The following is a 21,574-nucleotide window of genomic DNA, read 5'->3' on the forward strand; positions in this document are numbered from 1 at the left end:
CTTGGGTCTTAGAGGCTTGAAGGTAAACAAGCAGCCAACTAATTCAGAAGCAATAAAGCCCACATGGAAGAAGCACACCAACATGTGATGATGAGTCTACAGGATTGGTTATCAGAAGACCCCAAACAAGCAATTATATTGATGTGAACGAGGATGGTTGGAGTGTAGACCCCAAGCCCGTCTATAGACAAGTGGACATCCCCTCACAGAAGGATCAAAAGGAAGGGATGGGTCAGCCAGGGTGTAGTATAGCACCCATAAAACACACAACATTCCTCTAGTTCTTTAATGTTTCCTCCCCACCCCTCCCCCCCACTATCATGACCCAGTTCTACCTTACAAATCTGGCTAGACCAGAGCAAGTATATGGTACAGATAAGAGCTCTCGACACACGGAATACAGGACAGATAAACCATTCAGGAACAATGGGAGTAGTGATACCATGAAGGTAGGGGGAAGGTCAGGAGAGAAAGGTAAACCAATTGCAATGGTTGACATATAACCCCCCCCAAACCCCTAATGGGGGATGAACAACAAAAACTTGGGTCAAGGGAGACAGTGGATGGTGTAAGACATGAAAATAATAATAATTTATCAAGGAGTCACGAGGGTGGGAATTTCAGGGAGGGAGGGATGAAAGAGAAGCTAATACCAAGGGCTCAAGCACAAAGAAAATGCTTTGAAAATGATGATGGCAACATATGTACAAATGTGCTTGATACAATGGATGTGTGGATTGTTATAAGAGCTTTAAAAGCCCCAATGAAACAATTTATTAAAAAAAAAGAAATAGGAAAAATTTAATCACTAATAACCATAGAGGGGATCGAGAACGTTATCAAAGATTTTTGAAGTCTTAGATATGTAAAGAATAAATCACTGCCACAGTAACTGCTCCAGCCATCAGCTGACAAAGATCTTTTCTGCAACCACATTGTGGCATCTTTTTCTCGTTGTGTAAAGTCTGATGAAGAAGACCGTTTACTTGAGTATTTCATTGTCAGGTGACTCCAGCATGATTCTAAAACAAATACCACTCGGAAAACGGCACATTCTAATCCTATTGACCAAAGTCATAATTAGCATTCAAATGTAAAAGAAATTGAGACATCATTAGCTATCCAATATGTCAGAGCTTTACACACAATTAAAACACTCATAAACTGGGCGAGTGGAGCAACATATTGAATCTCTGTTTATGGTCACCTTCTACTTTGCCTGTTCATTCCTATCACCCCAATCACAATGATCTGACCCCATGTCATCCTACAGTCATACATCTACTACCTTCAATACCGTCAACCAACCCAATTTGTGTCGTATGGCCTACTATTGCAACCATTCCCTTGCATTCGTCTTCAGTCCCTTGCTCCTCCCCCTTTGTCATTCTGAACTAGAAAAACCCCAACTCTAGATGAACCCACTTTTCTGCTGGTTTCAAAGCTGTAACCATGATGCTGGCAATGACTGACAGCGACCAAAAACCATAATCTCACTGACTGAATGCACTGTAGCTAATCACTGAATATGGCACTTTTATCCAAGGTTTTGTTTGATGCCATAAGTCATTTCCAACCCATAGCAACCCTGTGTACAACAGAACGAAGCACTGCCTGGTCCTGTGTCATCCTCACAATTGGTGTTGTCTGAACCCACTGTTGCAGCCACTGTGGTAATCCATCTCATCTAGGATGTTCTCCTTTCTGGTTGCCCTTCTACTTTACCAAGCTTGGTGCTCTTTTCCAAGGAAACATGTCCTCGGCACATAAGACACCTTAGCTTCTAAAGAGCATTCTGGCTGTCCTTCTTCCCAACCAGGTTGATTGGTTCTTTTGGCAGTCTATCATATTCTGCTAGTCATTGACTTCTGTTTTTTAAATTCTAGCCTGTACACCTGTGGTTATAGTTCCATTTTAGAATGAATCATTTGCTATGCTAATGTGGCAGGATTAAGGTGGGATAGCTTTTGAATTTCATCTTACTACAATTGCGACTCTAGTCAACACTCATTTCCCTGGGGATATAGTCTGCAGGCTAGCTATCATCTTTGCTATCTGTGCTAAAAATAGGAACTAACTTACTGTCTTCATCTGCTCCCTTAAGAAGCACACCATTAGCTGCCGCCTTAACTGAGAAAAGCAGAATGCGGAGGGCATGGAATTGGAAGGGATTATAGTTGGACCCCATAAGTTGTGCAGAAGTGATCAGAAGGCAAAAAACCGCATCTCCATCAACAGCCCAGACCTGGGCAAGACACCATTTCTGTTGACCTCTATTCCCTGAGAGCATGTACAAAAGAACTTGTCCTTGGACACCCTGTGCGGAACACCAATCAGAACCCAGTTATGGCACTAAAAAATAGCTGGGTCAGGACTCTCTTGAATGGATTCTGAGTCTGGATTGTCTCCACTTGACTTTGGTTTTGAGGAGTTGGCCTAGCAGCAGATAGATGGCTTGATGCACCAACTTCCATAGTCTTGTGGATCAGCAGGCTGGTGTGGTATGAATGAGAATACTCCAGACTGACATCGGCACTTTGTATTGGGGGCTTGCTAGCCTCCATGACCTTGTGAGCCATTTCCTTGATAGTTAGGGGTTTCTGCCCTGAGTTGGTACAGCAAACTAAAGAACCCCAGGATGGAAGGAAGAAAACTGAGGGAAGAGAAATGGTGGTTTATATCAGGGTTGATGGAATAATATAACTCTAAACTTCAAACTCACTGCCATCGAATCAATTCCGACTCATGGTATTCCAGAAGCATTAGGCATTTGGGATATCTTTAACTTCCACCTCGTTCCTTCTAAAAAATCATTTTTGCTCTCTTTCTTTTCAATTCAAGACCACTAAACCTCATGACTGAGGAGCCTTGGTGGTGCAGCAGTTGAAGTGCTTAGCTGCTAACTGACAAACCCGTCAGATGCTCCACATGAGAAAGATGTGGCAGTCTATGTTCATAAAGATGTATAGACTTGAAAATCCCATGCGACAGTTTGACTCTATCCTATAGGGTTGCTATGAGTCAGAACGGGTTTGATAGTATCTGGTCTGCTTTGGGGTTTATCCCCCTTTCTTTAATGGGTCTTTATGTAGCCTGTAGCTCCACCTCTTTCATTAATGCATTTGCACTTCTCTTTCCTATGCCATACCTTCTCCTTTTTGTCCAAATCACCCAAACCTCTTGTATCATCATTCTCAGTAGATGACTGTTGTGACTTGAATTGTGAGATGCAGTTAATTACTTATTATGGGACTCCCAGCCTTATCGTTTTGTTTTGTGATACACTGTCAATTCTAACCTCTCTCTATATATTACCTAAATAATCATGTTTTAGAGGGTGTTACCTGTTAGGCTAATGGTGGGATATATTTTGAGTGCCCTCCTTACTACAGGATGTGACGCAAATCATGTCTCTTGGTTTCTTTGGGGGGTAGAGTCTGCAGAAGGCAAAATATCCAGCCCAAGAACGCCATACTCATGCATCTTTCCACCTAATTTATATCTCCACTGGGGTGTCTATTTGTATCTCCAACTAACTATATCCAAAGCCATACTTCTGACTGACAAGTGTTCGGCCCACAGTCTTCCCAGCTCTCAATAAATGGCCCCTCTCCCTTTCCAGTTGCTCTGGTCAAGTCAACCTCAGACTCCTCTTTGACTTTTCCTTCTTTCACAGTTCATGTCTACTTCATCAATAAATCTGGTTGTGTCTACCTTCTAAACGTATCAAGATTGTTGCTCACCACCTCCACTGCGAACACCCTAGTCTGAACCAGCACTATCCCTTCCCCGATTGCAACTGTCTCCTTCATGCTCACTCAGCTTTCAACCCAGCGTCTCCTCACAACTGCCAGAGTGAAGGAAGCAAATCAGATCAGCTGCTTTTCAACTAAAACACTGCCAATGACTTCTCCGTTTGAAAAGTCCTTACAATATCTGACAAGGTCCTACGTGATGGAATGTCCTCAGATCTTACTTTGCAACTGTTGGCCTCAACTACTGTCCCCTCATTAGTGATTCCAACCCACCACACATGTAAAACTGCCACAACTATCTTATGAAAGTTATTTTATTTTACTTTGCTTTATTTGTCTCTATATATTTTCTGAGAGGAGAAAATCACTCTAACACTTAAGGGTATCATGAAACTTCCAAATGTTTTCCTGAGCATCCTTTTGTACTAAAGGAGCTCCTGAAAATGAGAAGACAAATGAACTCATTTCCTTACTGACTCACCTTTCAAATCAGTGGGAAATGTGGTCTGGGTAATAAACACTGTAGAAACAACTAGCTAGCAATTTGGAGAGAAAGCAAAAGCTATATCCTTATAGTTCTGTCTCCAACAACAAATTATATTATATAGAGAAGTAGCTAAGTGTAAAATAGCAAAGTCATAAGAATGTAAGAAGAAAATATAGATGATTATAGCATATTTTTTTCTTTTACAGTAGGAAATGTCAGAGCAATGAAAGTCAGACTGCATTCGAGAACCAGTAATATTTTTAAAAACAACTCCAATCAAAGCTAAAATATATTTCACAAGTTAAAAAACATAACCTATTCATTTGAGACAAAAGGCTAACATTTTAACTCTACAAATAAATAATATACTGTGACTAAGTCCATAGGAAATAAAAAGGGGGAAATGACAAGAAATATGCAATTCATAAAAGAAAAAAATTTATATTAAAAAATTCAACTTCATTAGTAACCAAAGGATGCAAAGAAAAACATCAATATGCCTCTCCTAACCTAAGTTAAGTAATTAGAAAAGATTCAATGAGTAGTCTTATTTGGGGAGACTGTATGTATATTAGCTGCAATCATTTCTGAAGGGCAACCTGAAAATAGATCTACAATGGCTTTTCTAAAATAAACCAAGATTCTAGTGTAGTAGTGTTGATCTAGTCAAACGGGTGGAAATAGCTGACACAGTTGGAACCTTTGGAAGCAGATTGCCACCGATGAGTCTGGGTGGGTTTTTAGTGGGAGGAGTGGATGTGGAAGGAATGCAAGTTTCAACCAGGGGTACATATGACTGCTGCCGACAGGAATTCAACTGATGTTTACCCCTTTACTTCATTGATTCTTCTAGGGTTTGAATTTTCTATGTATGAAGTGTCCTTTAAAAGCAGTTTATAAGATATTTTCATTAGAAAAATGAGTGGGGTGTGGGCAATTTTGATACATCCAGAAAGGAACTTTCATCTACTGACAACATCTTCAGCTCCTCCTGGAGGTCTGGGCGCAGTGGTGGGAAAGGTGATCAAGGCATCCGTCCTCAAAGGCGGATGTTCAGTACACTCAATTCAAACTGAAGTCAGGCTGCATGTATTCCTAATGTCTTTCTGCTCCAACTATTTGCCAGTTGCATTTTTTCTCTTTTATTTATTGTACTTGAGTAAGTTAAAGTTCAACAAAGTAATACAAATGCACATACAATTTCAGAAATCTTTCCCAAAGACAATAAGCTTACAGTCAGCAAAGTAAAATGATTACCTATCTCCCTTTGGTTTCCTCTTTTGTAGCGTCTTCCCTTTGGGCCTTCTTTCGCTTCCTACACAGGGGCTGCCACCAGGTCCTGTTACCCGTAGTGATTCAAGGCCTTTGGAAGATTTTTTAAACGTGAATTCCACTGGTTCTCCTTCTTTTAGGCTTCTAAATCCTTCCATGAATAATTTGCTCTGTAAAAATATTGTTTAAAAGGGCAAGAGGGGGAAGAAGAGAGAGATCAGGATTACCAGTGCTTTCTAAAGTATCTCTGTAATTTTAGATTAATACAGCAAGGTATTTTTGTTATCAACTGCAGAAGTAAAAAAGCATTTTAAGAAGTTCTGTAAAAATTATATCATTTTGAAGTCTTCTGTTGTAATGCTGACAATGGGAAAAATAAACTAATAGTATTTTAAAAGACAATTTCTCCATATTTATTATTTAAATTGGTATATTCTTTGACCCAGCAGTTATACTTCAAGTTTACACTCTAAAACAAAGAAAGACCTGTATCAAATTCACTTCAGAATGATCTGGTACCTCACTGCGTGGTTAAAAGCAAACATCACAATTTCTCTCATGCCCATCAATAAGAAATTGATTGAATAAATTATTTAAAACCAAGCCAAACACTGCCACAGAATTAATCTCAACTCATAGCACCACCAGGGATCCTTAAGTAAATTTTAGTAGAGCAGTATTTCAAACCAAATTCCCTTAAGTTGATACTGACACAGCAACTATATAGGCCAGAGTAGAACTGCCCCTGAGGGTTTCCAAGGATGTCAATCTTAAACGAGCAGACAGTCTCATTGTTCTCCCTTGGAACTGCTGGTGGTTTCAAACTGCTGACCTTTGGGTTAGAAGCCAAATTAATAATCCACTATGTACCCAGGGCTCCTTATAGAACAATACAGAACAACTTTATTGAGCCATTAATACTTTTTTTTTGGCACAGATAGGAACTGGAAACACAAGGAATCCAGGACAGATGATCCCTTCAGGACCAGTGGTGAGAGTGGCAATACCTGGAGGTAGAAAGGGGGAAGCGATTACAAGGATCTACATATAACCTCCTTCCTGGAGGATGGACAACAGAAAAGTGGGTGAAGGGAGACGTCAGACAGTGTAAGATATGACAAAATAATAATAATTTATAAATTGTCAAGGGTTCATGAGGGAAGGGGTTGTAGAGAGGGAAGGGGGAAATGAGATGATAGCAAGGGCTCAAGTAGAAAGCAAATGTTTTGAGAATGATGATGGCAACAAATACACAAATGTGCTTGGCACAATAGATGTATGGATTGTGATAAGAATTGTACAACACTTCGATAAAATGATTTTTTTTAAAAAGAGAGAAGAAAATACGTTTTTAGATTTACTTGAATTGGCAAAGGTTTAAAAAAAGGTAATATGATTGAGTAAAGAAAATAAAGTTAATGAAAATGTGATTAACATGCTGCCATCTATGTAAGAATTCTACATTTTAGAAAGGTGCATGATTATTTTTATCATGATGGAGCCTGAAAATGTAGGCACTGAACAATAGACAGTCATTTTATTCAATTGCTTTTTAAGAATCATTTTATTGGGGGCTCATACAACTCTTATCATAATCCATACATACATCAATTATATAAAGCACATTTGTACACTCGTTACCCTCATCATTCTCAAAACATTTGCTCTCCACGTAAGCCCCTGGCATCAGCTCCTCATTTTCTCCCTCGCTCCCCACTCCCCCGTCCCTCATGAACCCTGGATAATTTATAAATTATTATTTTGTCATATCTTGCACTGTCCGATATCTCCTTTAACCCACTTCTCTGTTGTCTGTCCCCCAGGGAGGAGGTTATATGTAGATCTCTGTAATCAGTTCCCCCTTTCTATCCAACCCTCCCTCAACCTTCCCAGTATCCCCACTCACACCACTGGTCATGAAGGGATCATCCACACTGGATTCCCTGTGTTTCCAGTTCCTATCTGTACCAGTGTACATCCCCTGTTCTAGCCAGATTTGTAAGGCATAATTAGGATCATGATAGTGGGTGGAGAGGAAGCATTTAGGAACTAGAGGAAAGATGTATGTTTCATCGGTGCTACACTGCACCCTGACTGGCTCGTCTCCTCCCCACAACCCTTCTGTAGGGGGATGTCCAGTTGCCTACAGATGGGCTTTGGGTCCCACTCCGCACTCCCCCTCATTCACAATGATATGATTTTTTGTTCTTTGATGCCTGATACCTGATCCCTTCCACACCTCATGATCACACAGGCTGGTGTGCTTCTTCCATGTGGGCTTTGTTGCTTCTGAGCTAAAAGGCCGCTTGTTTACCTTTATCCAATTGCTTTACACATTGCTGAAAGTTTTAAACTTTTCCCCCATAGGAAAGAGAGTAAATTTTTATAATTTAAAAGATATTAGCTGATTGGGTGAGACATTTTTCCCTAATACAAACTTGGAAACTCAGTTTCAAGTATTAATTGTCTCTTCAGTCCTATTCTCATAATCAAAGTAACAGTGTCAACTCAAGTATACTATAAAGTTAAAGCTTCAGTTTTGAGTATGACTGTATACCCTTGTTTGGATGTACATCGTATAGAACTAAATTGAAATATGAAGGGTCTTTAAAAACTTCATGGAAATGCATAATATGGAAAAACTGCATGGATTTTAAAATATTTGTGCACCAAAATAAATGCATACTAACTTGTTATACATGTCTGAACAGAATCTAGTTTGAGGCACTGAGTAAGACTTCAGTTTAATCAGAGCAACATGAATTCTATTAAAACTGAAGCAAGAAAAAACATCAAATTTATGGTGAAACTTGATTGAAAAATGATAAAATCATTGATGCTTTATGAAAATGTTTTTGGGATAGTACCTACCCCAAAGAAATCAGTAGTTTAAAAATGGATAACTAGTCTGCAGAAAGGACAGATGCTATTGAAGATGAAACCGGTAGTAGCAGGTTTTCTATACCAATTTTCCAGGACACAATGATTCTTGTTCACATCCTAATGATGAGTACAACCCCACCACCATCCTCGACAAACAGCAGAAACAATAGCCAACACCAAACACATCTCCATTGGTTTAGCTTGCACAACTCACCCATCTCAGCTGTAGACTAGAGCAGAACTTCCAGTAGAAATTTTAAACATGTGAGATTAAGACCCTGAAACATTTCTTGGAAGAATTATAACAACTAATTAAATATGCCTTTAGCACTATGATCCTGAAGACAACGCACAATCAAGCAATGACGACACCAACAGGTGCAAGAGATCTACTCAAAGCAAAAGCTGACTGGTCAAGAACAAGAGTTATGGTGACAGGTTCTGGGGGATATTTTCTTTGTTGACTTTTTGGAGGGTGAGAGGATGCCAACATCTGCTTATTATGAGACTGTTTTGAGAAAGGTAGCCAAAGTCTTAGGAGCGAAACACACTAAAAAATTTCACCACAAAGTCTTCCACCAGGACAATGCTCATTCCTCACATCAAAGGTAATATTGAGAGCATTTTAATGGGGAAGAATTAGGCATCCGCCTTATATTCCTGAATTGACTCCTTCTGACATAGTTTTGTTTTTGAAGCTTAAAATAAAATCTTTAAGAAGGGTACCCATTTTTCCTTCAGTTAATAATGTGAAGAAGATTGCACTGACATGTTGAATTCTCAGGACTCTCAGTTTTTAGGATGGGCTAAATGACTGGTATCACTTACAAAGTGTCTTGACCGTCAATACACTACATGTTAAGAAGTAGTTTACTATTTTAATTTTATCCCTTAATTCCATTTTCCCATAAACTTTATGAAGTCACTTAATATTATGTGGTTTTCCAAAACTTTGCAATTTGGGTACAAAAGGGGTGTAGCACTCATTATAGTAAAAAGACTTTGAAAGTCTCGTTCTTCAAGTAAAGTAGCTTTGAATGGGCCATGTAATATCTTTCTGTCTGGTTCTACATTCAAGAGATTTGAGTTTCCCAACACTTATTCTATTGAGCAGTGGTTCAAAAAAGGCTTCATGAAAAAAAGGGGTTTGGGACAAATATGTTATTATTGGTGGTAAGTTGTTTCTTTTCAGATGAGTCATATAATTATCAGCATATTAAAGTCTCAAGGGAGGGAGGAGTGGTGAGGGAGGGGAAAAAACGAGGACCTGATTCCAGGGGCTTGGGTGGAGAGCAAAAGTTTTGATGATGATGAGGGCAACGAATGTACAAATGTGCTTTGCACAATTGACGTATGTATGGATCGAAGTGGATGGTGTTTGAGTCCCTAATAAAATGATTTTTTTAAAAGTGGAGGAAAGTGGGAAGATGCCATTATATTTTAATTCATTTTTTTCTACACTTAAAAAAAATCCCCTCATATTATACTTAACCTTAAATAATACATTGTTTAATGGTATTTTTAAAATATTATACGCCATCTATGTAAAAAATAAAGAAAAATGTTTTGAAACCAACCGCGGTAGCAATTGTACAATACTGTTTTATGTGATTGATGGAATGTTATGATATATGTAAGAGCTCCCAATAAAATATTTTTTTAATGAAATAAAAATTAAAGTCTAGAAATACCCTATACAGTTCCCTATTCTGATCACCAAAAAGGAAAAAGGAAAAGTTTCATTTAACTGTGTACCCCTGAAATTTCCTTACCTAACTGATCCCAGAGTCCCTCTTAGTACAGATGATTAGCATACCTGGGAAAATACTGGACTAAAAATCTTCTACATTCCAAATCTAAGAATCTAATAAAAACCCAAACTCATTGCCATTGAGTTGATGCCCATACATACTAGCTCTATAGGACAGGGAAGCACTAACTGCCACTGTGAGTTTCTGAGACTGTAACTGTTAATAGGACTAACAGCTAAATAATGGCATATAACCAAATAATTACACGGAGCAAATCAAAGTAACACATCACATGTTAATACAAAAGGAAACTATTCATTGTAAAACCAGCAGCAAAATCACACAAGAAAACTGTTCTAGAAACCAGTTTCTAGATCAGGTCACCTGACATTGCAAAACTCTATTAGTTGGAAATAAACACCTGCTCTTTGCTCCGATGCAGGAAAAAAATGCAACTGCAACCACCGATAATTCAACATCCTAAAGCATCTTCTCATTTTCTCTCTCTCTTCTCCCTCCTAGGTTTTTTCTTCACTAATTATAGACAGTTTACTTTCGGTTCCTTCATGAAAATGTCAGATCAAATTTTAAATTCAGAAAAAAGTAGAGCACAGGTTAATTGCTGAAGTAATTAGAAAACAGGGCAACAGTTTATTTGAACAGTTTTAAATTGAGAAGCATATGTTCAAATGTTTTGTTTCCATAATAATAATTATGTCACTACTTTCGTGGTTTTTATTGCAAGGATATGCTTTCCACCAATTCAATTCTATTTTCCACTATGATCTTTTATCATTTGTAAGTGAATTGCTTTTCCAGCTCTTAAATATAATGCTGGCACTTATACATCATAATAAGTTTTATCAATATAGCCTCCTCCCCAAATATGTCCATTTAGACTTGCAGGGGTCCTCAAACTATGACCCACCGAGGACATTTAACTGGCCTGCCAGGTGTTTTTGCCCCATTTGTTTTTTACTTCAAAATAAGATATGTTCAGTGTGCATAGAAATTTGTTCATGTTTGGTTTTTTTAAAAAAACTATAGTCCGGTCCTGCAACGGGTCTGAGGGACAGTGAACTGGCCACCTGTTTAAAAAGTTTGAGGACCCCTGATTACAGTTATAATACCTGCAATAAAAATAAATAATAATGAGTAGCTCCAAGAAAATACAATGGATTTGCAAGAAAAAGATGAGTATTGGCAAAGCAAATTTTAATCTTTATCATATATAATCAAAGTTCCAGAACAGAAACAGGCAAACACACACACACACACACACACACACACACACACACACACACAGAAACAGAACTGCTGAATATCTGCGAGTAGAAAACTTCTCTAACATCACAAATGATAAGATGATGGTCATTAAAGAAGCTAAAAAAATTAAAATCCTGAGATCAGCTGGGGGGGGGGGACGGGAAGGGAGGGAGGGAGAAACAAAGTCACTTACAAGAAAGAACCACTAAGATCAAACTGATTACTTGGAAGAAAGCACGCAAGAGAACAATAGGGTCCCATATACGAAACCTTAAAAGGGGGGAAAAATGCCAATTAAGCATTGTATATCCAGTAAAACTTAAACACAAAAACAAATAAATTAAAACTAAATGGAAATAAATATGTCAAACAAAAAACAAAAGAGAAAGAATAGCAATATTAATGTCAAATAAAAACAGACCTTAAAGTAAAAGCTACCATTAAATCCACCAAACACCAAGCCTCAAGTAGAGTTTTACTCATAGCAACCCTACATAAGGTTTTTCTAAGGCTTTAACTCTTAAAAAATCAATTACTCAAATAGATTCATCAAACACCAAAGCAAGGGATGAAATAGTGAAAAACATACAAACTTCTACAGTCTAAATTTTTTTTTTGCATTTTTAGTTTTGGTTTATTTTTTTTTAATTGGGACTTTAACTCTTAATCTTTCTCACATGGAGCAGCTAATGGGTTTCAACTGCTGACCTAGTGAATACCAATCCAATGCTTTAACTCGCAGTACCATCAGGACTCTATGAAAGATAAGGTAGGATGTTCCTTATATAATGATTGAAAAGCCAATGCACCAAAAGAATAAAACCACAGTAAATATGTATGATCCAAAGCAGTGAAATGAAAAATAGACTGTTTCATAATAATAGTAGAAGACTTCAACATACCACTTTTATTGAAATACAGAAAAACTAGACAGAAACTCAGTCTAGATACAGAAGATCTATACTCCACAATAGAGGAACTGAACTCCACCATCAGCAGCAAAGCACATTTTCTTTCCAACGCATTCTTCAGAACAGACCACATTTTACACTACAAAACAGCCTCAATACAACCCCAAACAGTGAAGCACTGTAACGCATTTCCTCCGATGACAGAACTATAAAAGCAGAAACCGTTAACAGGAAGTGCAAGAGGGGACATACCTATAAACTGAATAACACCTTGCTTAAAAACCAGTAAGTAAAGAAATCAAGGGTGGACGTTTTAAATTCCTAGAATGTAGCGAGAGAGCAAACATAGCTGACTCACAGTAAAAGCCAAGCTCCAGGGTCAATGTATAGAGTCAAAATCAAACGATGAACCCTACAGCTCAAATACAAAGAAAACAGCAAAAGGAGCCCGCAGCACCAAAACAAAGGAAATAACAAAGATTAAGAAAAACTGCAGAGAACAGAAAAACAATAGCGAAAACCAACAAAACCAGAAGCTGGTTCTTTGAAAGGATCAATAAAATCAACAAATCACTGGCAAAACTGACAAACGAAGAGGAGAAGCAAATAATCCAAAGAAATAAGACCGGTGACAATACAAAAGAACCAAATGAAAAGGATCACAACAGAACACTAAGCTAAACTTCAAAAATTTTGAAAATCTAAAAGGAAATGGAATTTCTAGAAACATACTTCCTACTAAATTACCACAGACTAAGGTAGAAAAATGGACAAATCCGTAACAAAATAAGAGATTGAAGAGGTAGCTCTAATTCTTAAATGCTTCCCCTCCCCCCACCCCAGTACTATCATGATACCAATTCTACCTTACAAATCCGGCTAGATGAGAGGATGTCCATCTGGAACCGGAAACACAGGGAATCCAGGACAGGTGATCCCTTCAGGACCAGTGGTGAGAGTGGCAATACCAGAGGGTGGAGGGAGGGTGGGGTAGAAAGGGGGAACCAATTATAAGGCTCTACTCTACATATAACCTCCTCTCTGGGGGATGGACATCAGAAACGTGGGTGAAGGGAGACGTCAGACAGTACATGACATGACAAAATAATAATAATTTATAAGTTATCCAGGATTCAGGAGGAAGGGAAGAACAAGGAGGGAGGGGGAAAATGAGGAACTGATATCAAGGGCTTAAGTAGAGAGCAAATATTTTGAGAATTATATGGGCAACGAATGTAAAAATGTGCTTGACACAGTTGCTGTTCATATGGATTATGATAAGAGTTGCATGAGCCCCCAATAAAGTGATTTTTTAAAAAAAGAGCTAACAATAACAGGCCAATACAGCTTCATCGAAGAATCCCACTATTCAGAAAAGAGCTCACTCAAATCCTAACACACAGGTGTAGAGTACAGAAAATGAACACTCCTAACTTAATTTTGTGAAGCCAGCATATCGCTGATAACAAAGCTAAACAAAAATACCACAAAAGATAAAGTCATAGACCAATATGTCACTTCATGGATTCTCGACAAAATTTTAGCTAATGTAATTCATTAAGAGATCATGGCAAGTGGAATTCATACCAGGTGTGCAAGAATGATTCAACACTAGAAAATCAGTCAATGTAATCCACCATCATAAATAAAAGAAAAAAAATCAAAAGATCATTTCAGGTGACACAGAAAAAAGTCTGATACTAATCTCTGATTAAAAAAAAACATCGCTTCTTGGCCTTTTGGCTAAGATCATGTGTAGTATCTGTTCTTATCAGTTTAATATCTGATACGTCCTCTATCCGAGGACAATATATTAAATGGATTTTTGGAGCAGGGAGTTGGAATAGGAGCTTGCTCCGTCCACTCCACGCATCGACCTGGTATTGCAGTACTTCCAGGAACGGTCCACACACACACCAAAAAAAACTCTAAGCAAGGTAAAACTAGAGAAATATGTCACATAGTAAGGAATGCTTATGCAGGGGGCTGGAAAAGAATTGTGAGGGGCTGGGGGGAAGGGATTAAAAGCTCATGAAATTTTTCCATGAACGTTCTGAAGTTCTAGCATACAAAATCAACAACTATTATTCTCGATGGAGAACACTGTGGCAATTACATAATCTGTCAACTTGCAAAGTCTAGTCTGTCAATCTGGTTGCAACCCGATGACCTCATTGGGTGGCATGAAGCAGATAAACAGCTCAATGGAGGCCAGATACACTCTCTGCTTATCTCCCTGCGAGACATTCCTGTTCACAAGCCACATGGAGTTACTCTGATGGAGCCAGAGCCCTGGAGCTGGAGGAGCCACATGGAAACCCTCGCCAGCACTGAGATGCTTCCACCACCATTGGAGCGACAAGACTTTCCACCCCTGGCCTGTGATCTTCCTGCATTCGGAGTCATTGCAAGTGTTACATGAGTCTGAAGAGGAATTTATAGACTGTTGTTGAACATCGAGGCTAATATCGACTTATAGACTTGATCTGGACTGGGCTGGGCTGTTTCTCAATATACAATTGCTCCTTGATATAAAGCTCTTTCTTACACACATAAGTGTCTATGAATCGGTTTCCCTAGCCAAGCTGGACTACGACCAACACTGCAAGCTTTCCCCTTGATACGGGAAAGCAGACAAGGCTGCCTTTTACCAGCAGCACTCTTCTTCAGCATTGAACAGGAAATCACACTAGAGCAATGTGGCAAGACAGGGGAATGAAAGGCATTCATCTTGGCAAGGGAAGAATAAAACTACCTCTTCACAGGAGGATAGGGGGGTGAGGTAGGGATGGGGTTTTCTACTCTCCTAAAGTGTTTTTCTCGAAACGCACAGGGGCCGTTCTACCCTGCCTCAATAGGGTCACCATGAGTGGAAATGGACTGCGTGCCAGTGAGTTAGGTTTTGGTTTGCTCACAGATGGGAGGATCCTATACACAGAAAATCCTTAGGTTCCCCAAGAAAGCTACTGGAATAGGAAGATGCAACTCTGATAAAAGTGAAGAACATTGCAATTGAGGGAGGCAATCAAGAAGCAATAGGGAAAGATCTTAAGTAATCGTTTTATTGTTTTTGTCAAGAATTATTTAATAAAATGAGACACTATCTCACGCTGTCAACAGGGCATGAATTTTAAAAGGCAACAACTGTTCTAAAGGGTGTGGTAAGGCTGGACCGCTTCTACTGCTATTGGGAAATGTAAAATAGCACAAGCTCTATTTTCAAAGTAGTATGACACTTACATGGCAGAAATAGAAATACCACAGGGGTCAGCAACCCCATGCCCAGGGATGTACCCTAAAGAAGTGTATAAAGGGGAGCTTCAAAAGGTCATGGAAAATGGGATTTAAAAATCATGGAATTTTTCCATGTCCTTTCTCAACCTGCTTTGTATGCACACCCATGCTCATTATAACACCATTTAAAACAGCAAAAAGATGAAAACTACCTAAAGGTCCACAATTAGATGAATGAATAAGGAAACTATGGTACATATCACACAATGAAATACTATGCAACGATAAAGAATTATGATGACCCCACAAAATCTCTACAACATTAATTAATTTATGGGCTGTGTGCTGAATTTAATAATTTAATCACAAAAGGATAAGATGACTATCATATACTCAAACAAACAAGAAAAGGTTTACATACAGAAAAAAATTCTTTGATCGTAACTGGTGGCTAGAGGAAAAGGGGGAAATATTAACTAGATAGGAAACCAGAAAACTCACTCCCATGGAGTCAATTCCAATTCATATCATTCCAAGGCTTGCAAGTCAACTCAAGCAATCAGCAAATGCTTACTCAACAGAGACATTAGTACTCCTGACTTACCTAGAGAGAAGACCAGTGCTAATAACACTTGAAGGAAAAAGCCGTGCCCAACATGGATGTGTCAGCACACCGGGACCAAGGCGAAGGAAACTATCCGACTAAAGGACAACCACTACAACACAGAGAAGCCTGCTACAAATGGATAAACAACAATCATTTATACATGGCTACATAGGTAAAATAGGTATGCTAAAGGGGTGTGGAAAGGTGTAAGGAAGCACACTCACCTGTTTGGTTGTGCATGTTTCTACACATATTTTAAGTCCTGCATAGATCTTAATACAGATAGACGGGCAAACCTGGGGCACAGTCATGGAAATAAAACCTCACCTGTGGGGTGAAGCTCCTAATCTAGACTCAGGGGACAGCTCTGTCAACTACCGCAACATAGTTTGTAAAGGCAATGTTCTGCATCCTACTCTGGTGGGTATCATCTGGGTCTTAAAAGCTTGTGAAGAGTCATTCAAGATACAACTATGGGTCTCTTCACTTCTAGAGCAAAGGAGAAGGAAGAAAATTCAAATCTTAAGGGAGTAATTAGTCTAAAGGACTAGTGGACCGACCAACCACATGAACCACAACCTGCACAACCCCAAGAGTAGAAGAACTAATTGGTGCCTGGCTACCACTACCTACTGCTCTGACTTGGAACCCAACAGAGCAAGAGAAAAACATAGAACGATGACAACAACAACAACATCAAATTCACAAGCTTACTGGTCTCACAGAGACAGGAGACACTCCCCGACAACAGAAACTATTCCCAGAGACCACCACTCATGTAACTGTTGTTAGGGACACTCAAGTACGTTCGCACTCATAGTGATCCGAGGTCCCACTCCATTCTCACAACTGTTGTTATGTTTGAGCCCATCATTGCAGCCACAACGCCAGGCCCATAAAACAAACAGTAACACCCCAGAGAAACAAGTTCCTTAAAACAAATAATTATTTTGGATCAAAAGGATAACATCTACCAAAAAGAAAAGATTGTAAGGCAAGAAGAGGAAGAAAATTCTGAAGTGAGGGAAGAGAACCCAGAGTGGAAACTGGGAGGTTGTTCATGCTTTGTGGACATTGCAACCAATGTATTAGGACACTTTATATACAAAGTATCAAATCTGGAAATGTTCACTTAAAGCACTTTCTACCTCCCCACAGTCTACAATATCCCCTTCTCAAGTATTAGTTGACAACCTCATAATTTTACTTCTACTTAGAGTTTAAAGTGCCTTTCCCAGTACTATATAGCACAACCCATGCATTAGTAAAACTAGCAAAGAATATTAACAATACCATGGTCTGCCTGGTGGTGTAGTGGTTGGGCTGGAACTGGCATGGTTGGTAGTTCGAAACCACCGGTAGCTCCTCAGGAGAAAGACTGGGATTTCTAACCCTGTCAACAGTCTTGGAAACACACAGGAGTCGCGATGAGTCAGCATGGACTTGGTGGCAGTGAGTTTTGGTTTTGGTTTTGCCAGAAGAACAAACAAATCTGTCTGTAGAAGCACAGTCAGAATGCTCCTTAGGAGAAACAACTGTGAGACTGTATCACATACTTTTGGACATGTTATCAGGAGAATCCAATGGTGTGCATGGACACTGGCTGCAATAAAAGGCTCAAACATAATGGCAATTAGGAGAAGGGCACAGGATCCTGAATTTTTCCTTCTGTGATGCATAGACTTGCTATGAGTCAGAAGAGACTCAATGACACCTAACAACATGATCCTTAATAATTAAGTAAAAACTAAACTCATTGCCATCAGGTCAAATAAAAAAACCCAAACTTATTACCATTGAGTTAATTCCAACTTATAGCAACCTTACAGGGCAGAGTAGAACTACTCCTGTGGGTTTTCAAGACAATAACTCTCTACAGGAGTAGAAAGTCTTGTCTTTCTACCGTGAAGCCACAGAAGGTTTAGAACTGTTGACCTTGTGGTTAGTAGACCTCGTGGTTAGTGCAAAACCACTACGCCACCAAAGTTCCTTCATCAATAATTATTTTCTAATCCATTATATGCATTTGAAAGTTAAACGATGAATGAGAAAACCCAGAGAAGCATTGATGTGTTCAAAGTATGCTGTTTGTGAAGGTCACTGAAAGCACCATGGACTGGCAGAAGAAGAAGATAATCAGAATGCTCCTCAGAAGCAAGGAGGGTGCGATATTGTCTCAGGACTTTGAACATGTTATCAGGAGGGACCAGCCCCTGGAAAAGGAACATCATGCTCAGTACAATAGAGGGTGAGTAAAGAACAAATGATGTTCACATAGGAGTAGGAAAATCAAGAAAAAGCAGAACCATCTTAACTTTACAACACAGCCAGATAATCTCCTTACAACGACTGCCTGCAGGCTGTTCTACATGTGCCACATGCAGTACTACCTTTGCATTAAAACACCAACATGTATGTAATGTGGCAGGAGCTGGAACCAAAAACTTATTTGCCTTAACAATTCACTTAACTATTTAGAGCACAGTCTATGTTCTATTCAAATGGGTATTGAACTAAGTCACCCTGGAGGATCTTGTGGTGGTGGTCCACCTCAAGGAGGGGGATTGACTAGGTGGCTGCAATAAAGGGCTCGAACATTGACACATATGAAGATGCTTCATTCTGTTGTACATAGGTTTGCTATAACTTGAAACCTACCCAATAGTATCTAACCACATATGATGCCAGCTCATCGAATAACTCTGATTTGCATTGCATTTCTTCCAACTAAGTAAGGTTTCCTTTCCTAACTTCCCTTTATTCCAAGTCGTTGTAGCACAATTATAAAAACATCAGCTTCCACTTCCATATTCTAGAAAGTATATACTTTGGTTCTCTCAACCTTTTGAAATAACTTTCAAAGAGTAACAGGACTAGGAGCCCTGGTGGTGTCGTGGTTAGGGTGTTGGGGCTGCGATCCGCTTAGTTGGCAGTCTCTTCGTGGAAGAGACAGAATGGGCTTTCTACTCTACTCCTATAAAGTTACTTACAATCTATAAGACGATAAGCTGTTACACTTTAAAATTCAAGAGAATAAATGAAAAATCTACAACCTACAAACAATAAGAACACTTAAACAGAAGGCGCTGTTTGCATTATATATTAAATATTCTAAAATGTAGATAGAAATGAAAAACAAATGACAAACATGATCAAAGACAGTAACATAGTAAGAGTAACATTTTAAAAAGACAGATAAGAGAAAAACAGGACTATGGAGTCAAGTCTAAATGCTTTATTTGCTGAGTATTTCTACCCTGGATTCCTGCTAGCAATAGGATTGCTGATGTCCCTTTGCATGTGTTTTTTCTCACCAACTAGATGGGGAAGGCACTGAAGCCCAGTTTTACATCAAATTCTCCTTTGAAATAGATAGGAGTATATTTTGTTTTCTAGGGAGCATAAACTGACTTCTAAATCAAGTTGGCAGGATGAACAGATATGTGTTATTACATAGTGACTCTTTTAAAGTCATGACGGACTATTAAAAAATAAAAATAAACAAATTCATAATAAGAAAGAGAATGAGGGATGCCACTGTCGGACAACAGAAATCAGTAGGCTTGTGTAAGTAAGTAAGGCAGAACGCTGAGGAGTTCCCGGAATTAAAGCGGCCATATACTGGCTGTAGCAGAGATAAGAGCCAACATACCAAGTGACTAACAGAACCCTGGAAAGACTGTTTTCAGACACAACACACTCAGGGAAAGTAGTGGCCTTGAAAACTGGGAGATTAATAGAGGGTTTGTTTGTGGACTAGAATATCCTCCATCGTCCCACCCCTTAATTCCACCTTCATACAGCCAAACAACGCCAAGGTAAACTATGTGAACCCATGCTCTAAAGCGACTGAGGAAAATATCTGGGCAACTGGTAAAATACTAGATCCTGGGCTCCTACTAATTCTGAAAATTAGGAGGCCACCAGTTTGATTCCCTCCCTGTTGCTACTGTTAGGTGTCACTGAGCCAGTTCTGACCCGATGTACAACAGAATGGGACACTGTCCAGGCCGGCACCATCCTCACAAGCACTGCTGTCAATGAGCTCCTTGTCCACATAGTGGAATAGTCACTATGTCCATCCGCTTAATGGAGGGTTTCCTCTTTTTTGCTGGCCCTGTCCTTTACCAATCATGATGTCCTTCTCCAGGTTACCTCCTGACAACATGTCCAAAGTGCATGCCCCTCACCGCCCTCCTTTCTAATGACCGTCTGACCGTCCTTCTTCTAAGTAAAACCTGTTTTTCTCACAGCCCATGAAATGTTCAATATTCTTAACCAACACCCTAATTCAAATGCTCCAATTCATCTTTGGTCTTCCTACCTTACAGATTCCTTCAATCATTTCTACCCCCTTGTTCTTCTATATCACTCATATATCTGAAAGGTCAATCGCGAATTACAAAATATGCAACATAATTAAGAAAGGCCAAGATAAAAGAACCAAAGGTGTTTTATACAATCTAATTAGTATCTCAAGAGAAATGAAACAATACCAATAAAACAAGAACACTCTGAGGAAACAAAAACGAGTGCTAAAACTCTGTGGAATGAAAGCAACAAGGTAGAAAATCTATCAACATACAAAGGCGAAAAAGGAAAATTTTGAGAGAAAATAAAACACAGAGAAAGAATACAGAAAGACAACCACCCAACTAATTGGAATTCCAGAAAGAAGGTATAGGAAATAATAAAAGAAAAACTATGAAATGTGTAATATAAAATTTTACCAAAGGTAATGACCATACCAAGGTCAGGTCTCAATTTAGTAGAGGGATTATGAACGTCTTTATACATGAACCGCATTGCTGAAGAGCATCAAGAGAGATATTTTAATAGTAATACAATCTGAGCTAATGGCTTTACCATGTGTTAGTACAGGTGTACTAATGGAAAATTGTATGGCTAAATCTAAATGCATTATTTATGAAGGGGTGATAAAAAGTGAGGCTGAAAATACTGAGTTAGAATCAGATAATGGAAATTTTTCATTGGCGTCTTAAGCACTTAATGCTGTAAAATAGAGACCTGCTTTTTTTTTTTCTTTTCCAAGTAGCAAGAACAAATGTGTGTGATTAAAAATATATTTCTTTAGTAATATCTTGGCAGCTGGGAGATATGAGACCAAACAGTAAAACAAAGATGACAATTTAAAAAGGCAAGGAAATTGGATTCACAGAAATAGAAAACTGGAATCTAAATGAGAAGGTTTGTGCATTGTGTAGAATGCAACCAACATCACTGAACAACTTGTGCAAAAATTGATGAATGTGAATCTAAACTGCTACATAAAGCGCCACTGAAAATATCATCAAGAAATGTAAATGATTCTCTCCACCCTTAGGCAGTCTATGAGGATACAATTAAAAGTTAAATTGTAGAAGAATCTCAATTGAGTAAAGTTAGGT

At 38.8% G+C, this 21,574-nt stretch overlaps 1 protein-coding gene and 1 non-coding gene across 3 annotated transcripts in view; one reads left to right on the forward strand and one right to left on the reverse strand.

Annotated features, from left to right (window-relative positions):
• LIN28B (lin-28 RNA binding posttranscriptional regulator B) overlaps positions 1-21,574 on the reverse strand; it is a 107,038-nt gene that overhangs the window by 34,183 nt on the left and 51,281 nt on the right. For both annotated transcript variants that reach the window (XM_075554007.1, XM_075554006.1), the window contains exon 3: positions 5,500-5,684. In XM_075554007.1, coding sequence (XP_075410122.1) covers positions 5,500-5,684 — 185 coding nt within the window. The remainder of the gene's footprint in view (positions 1-5,499; positions 5,685-21,574) is intronic.
• LOC142453875 (U2 spliceosomal RNA) lies at positions 14,049-14,239 on the forward strand. Its single transcript, XR_012785450.1, has one exon. It is a non-coding gene; the product is annotated as a U2 spliceosomal RNA (small nuclear RNA).

Source organism: Tenrec ecaudatus, chromosome 7 (genome assembly GCF_050624435.1).
Source record: "Tenrec ecaudatus isolate mTenEca1 chromosome 7, mTenEca1.hap1, whole genome shotgun sequence".
NCBI lineage: Eukaryota > Metazoa > Chordata > Mammalia > Afrosoricida > Tenrecidae > Tenrec > Tenrec ecaudatus.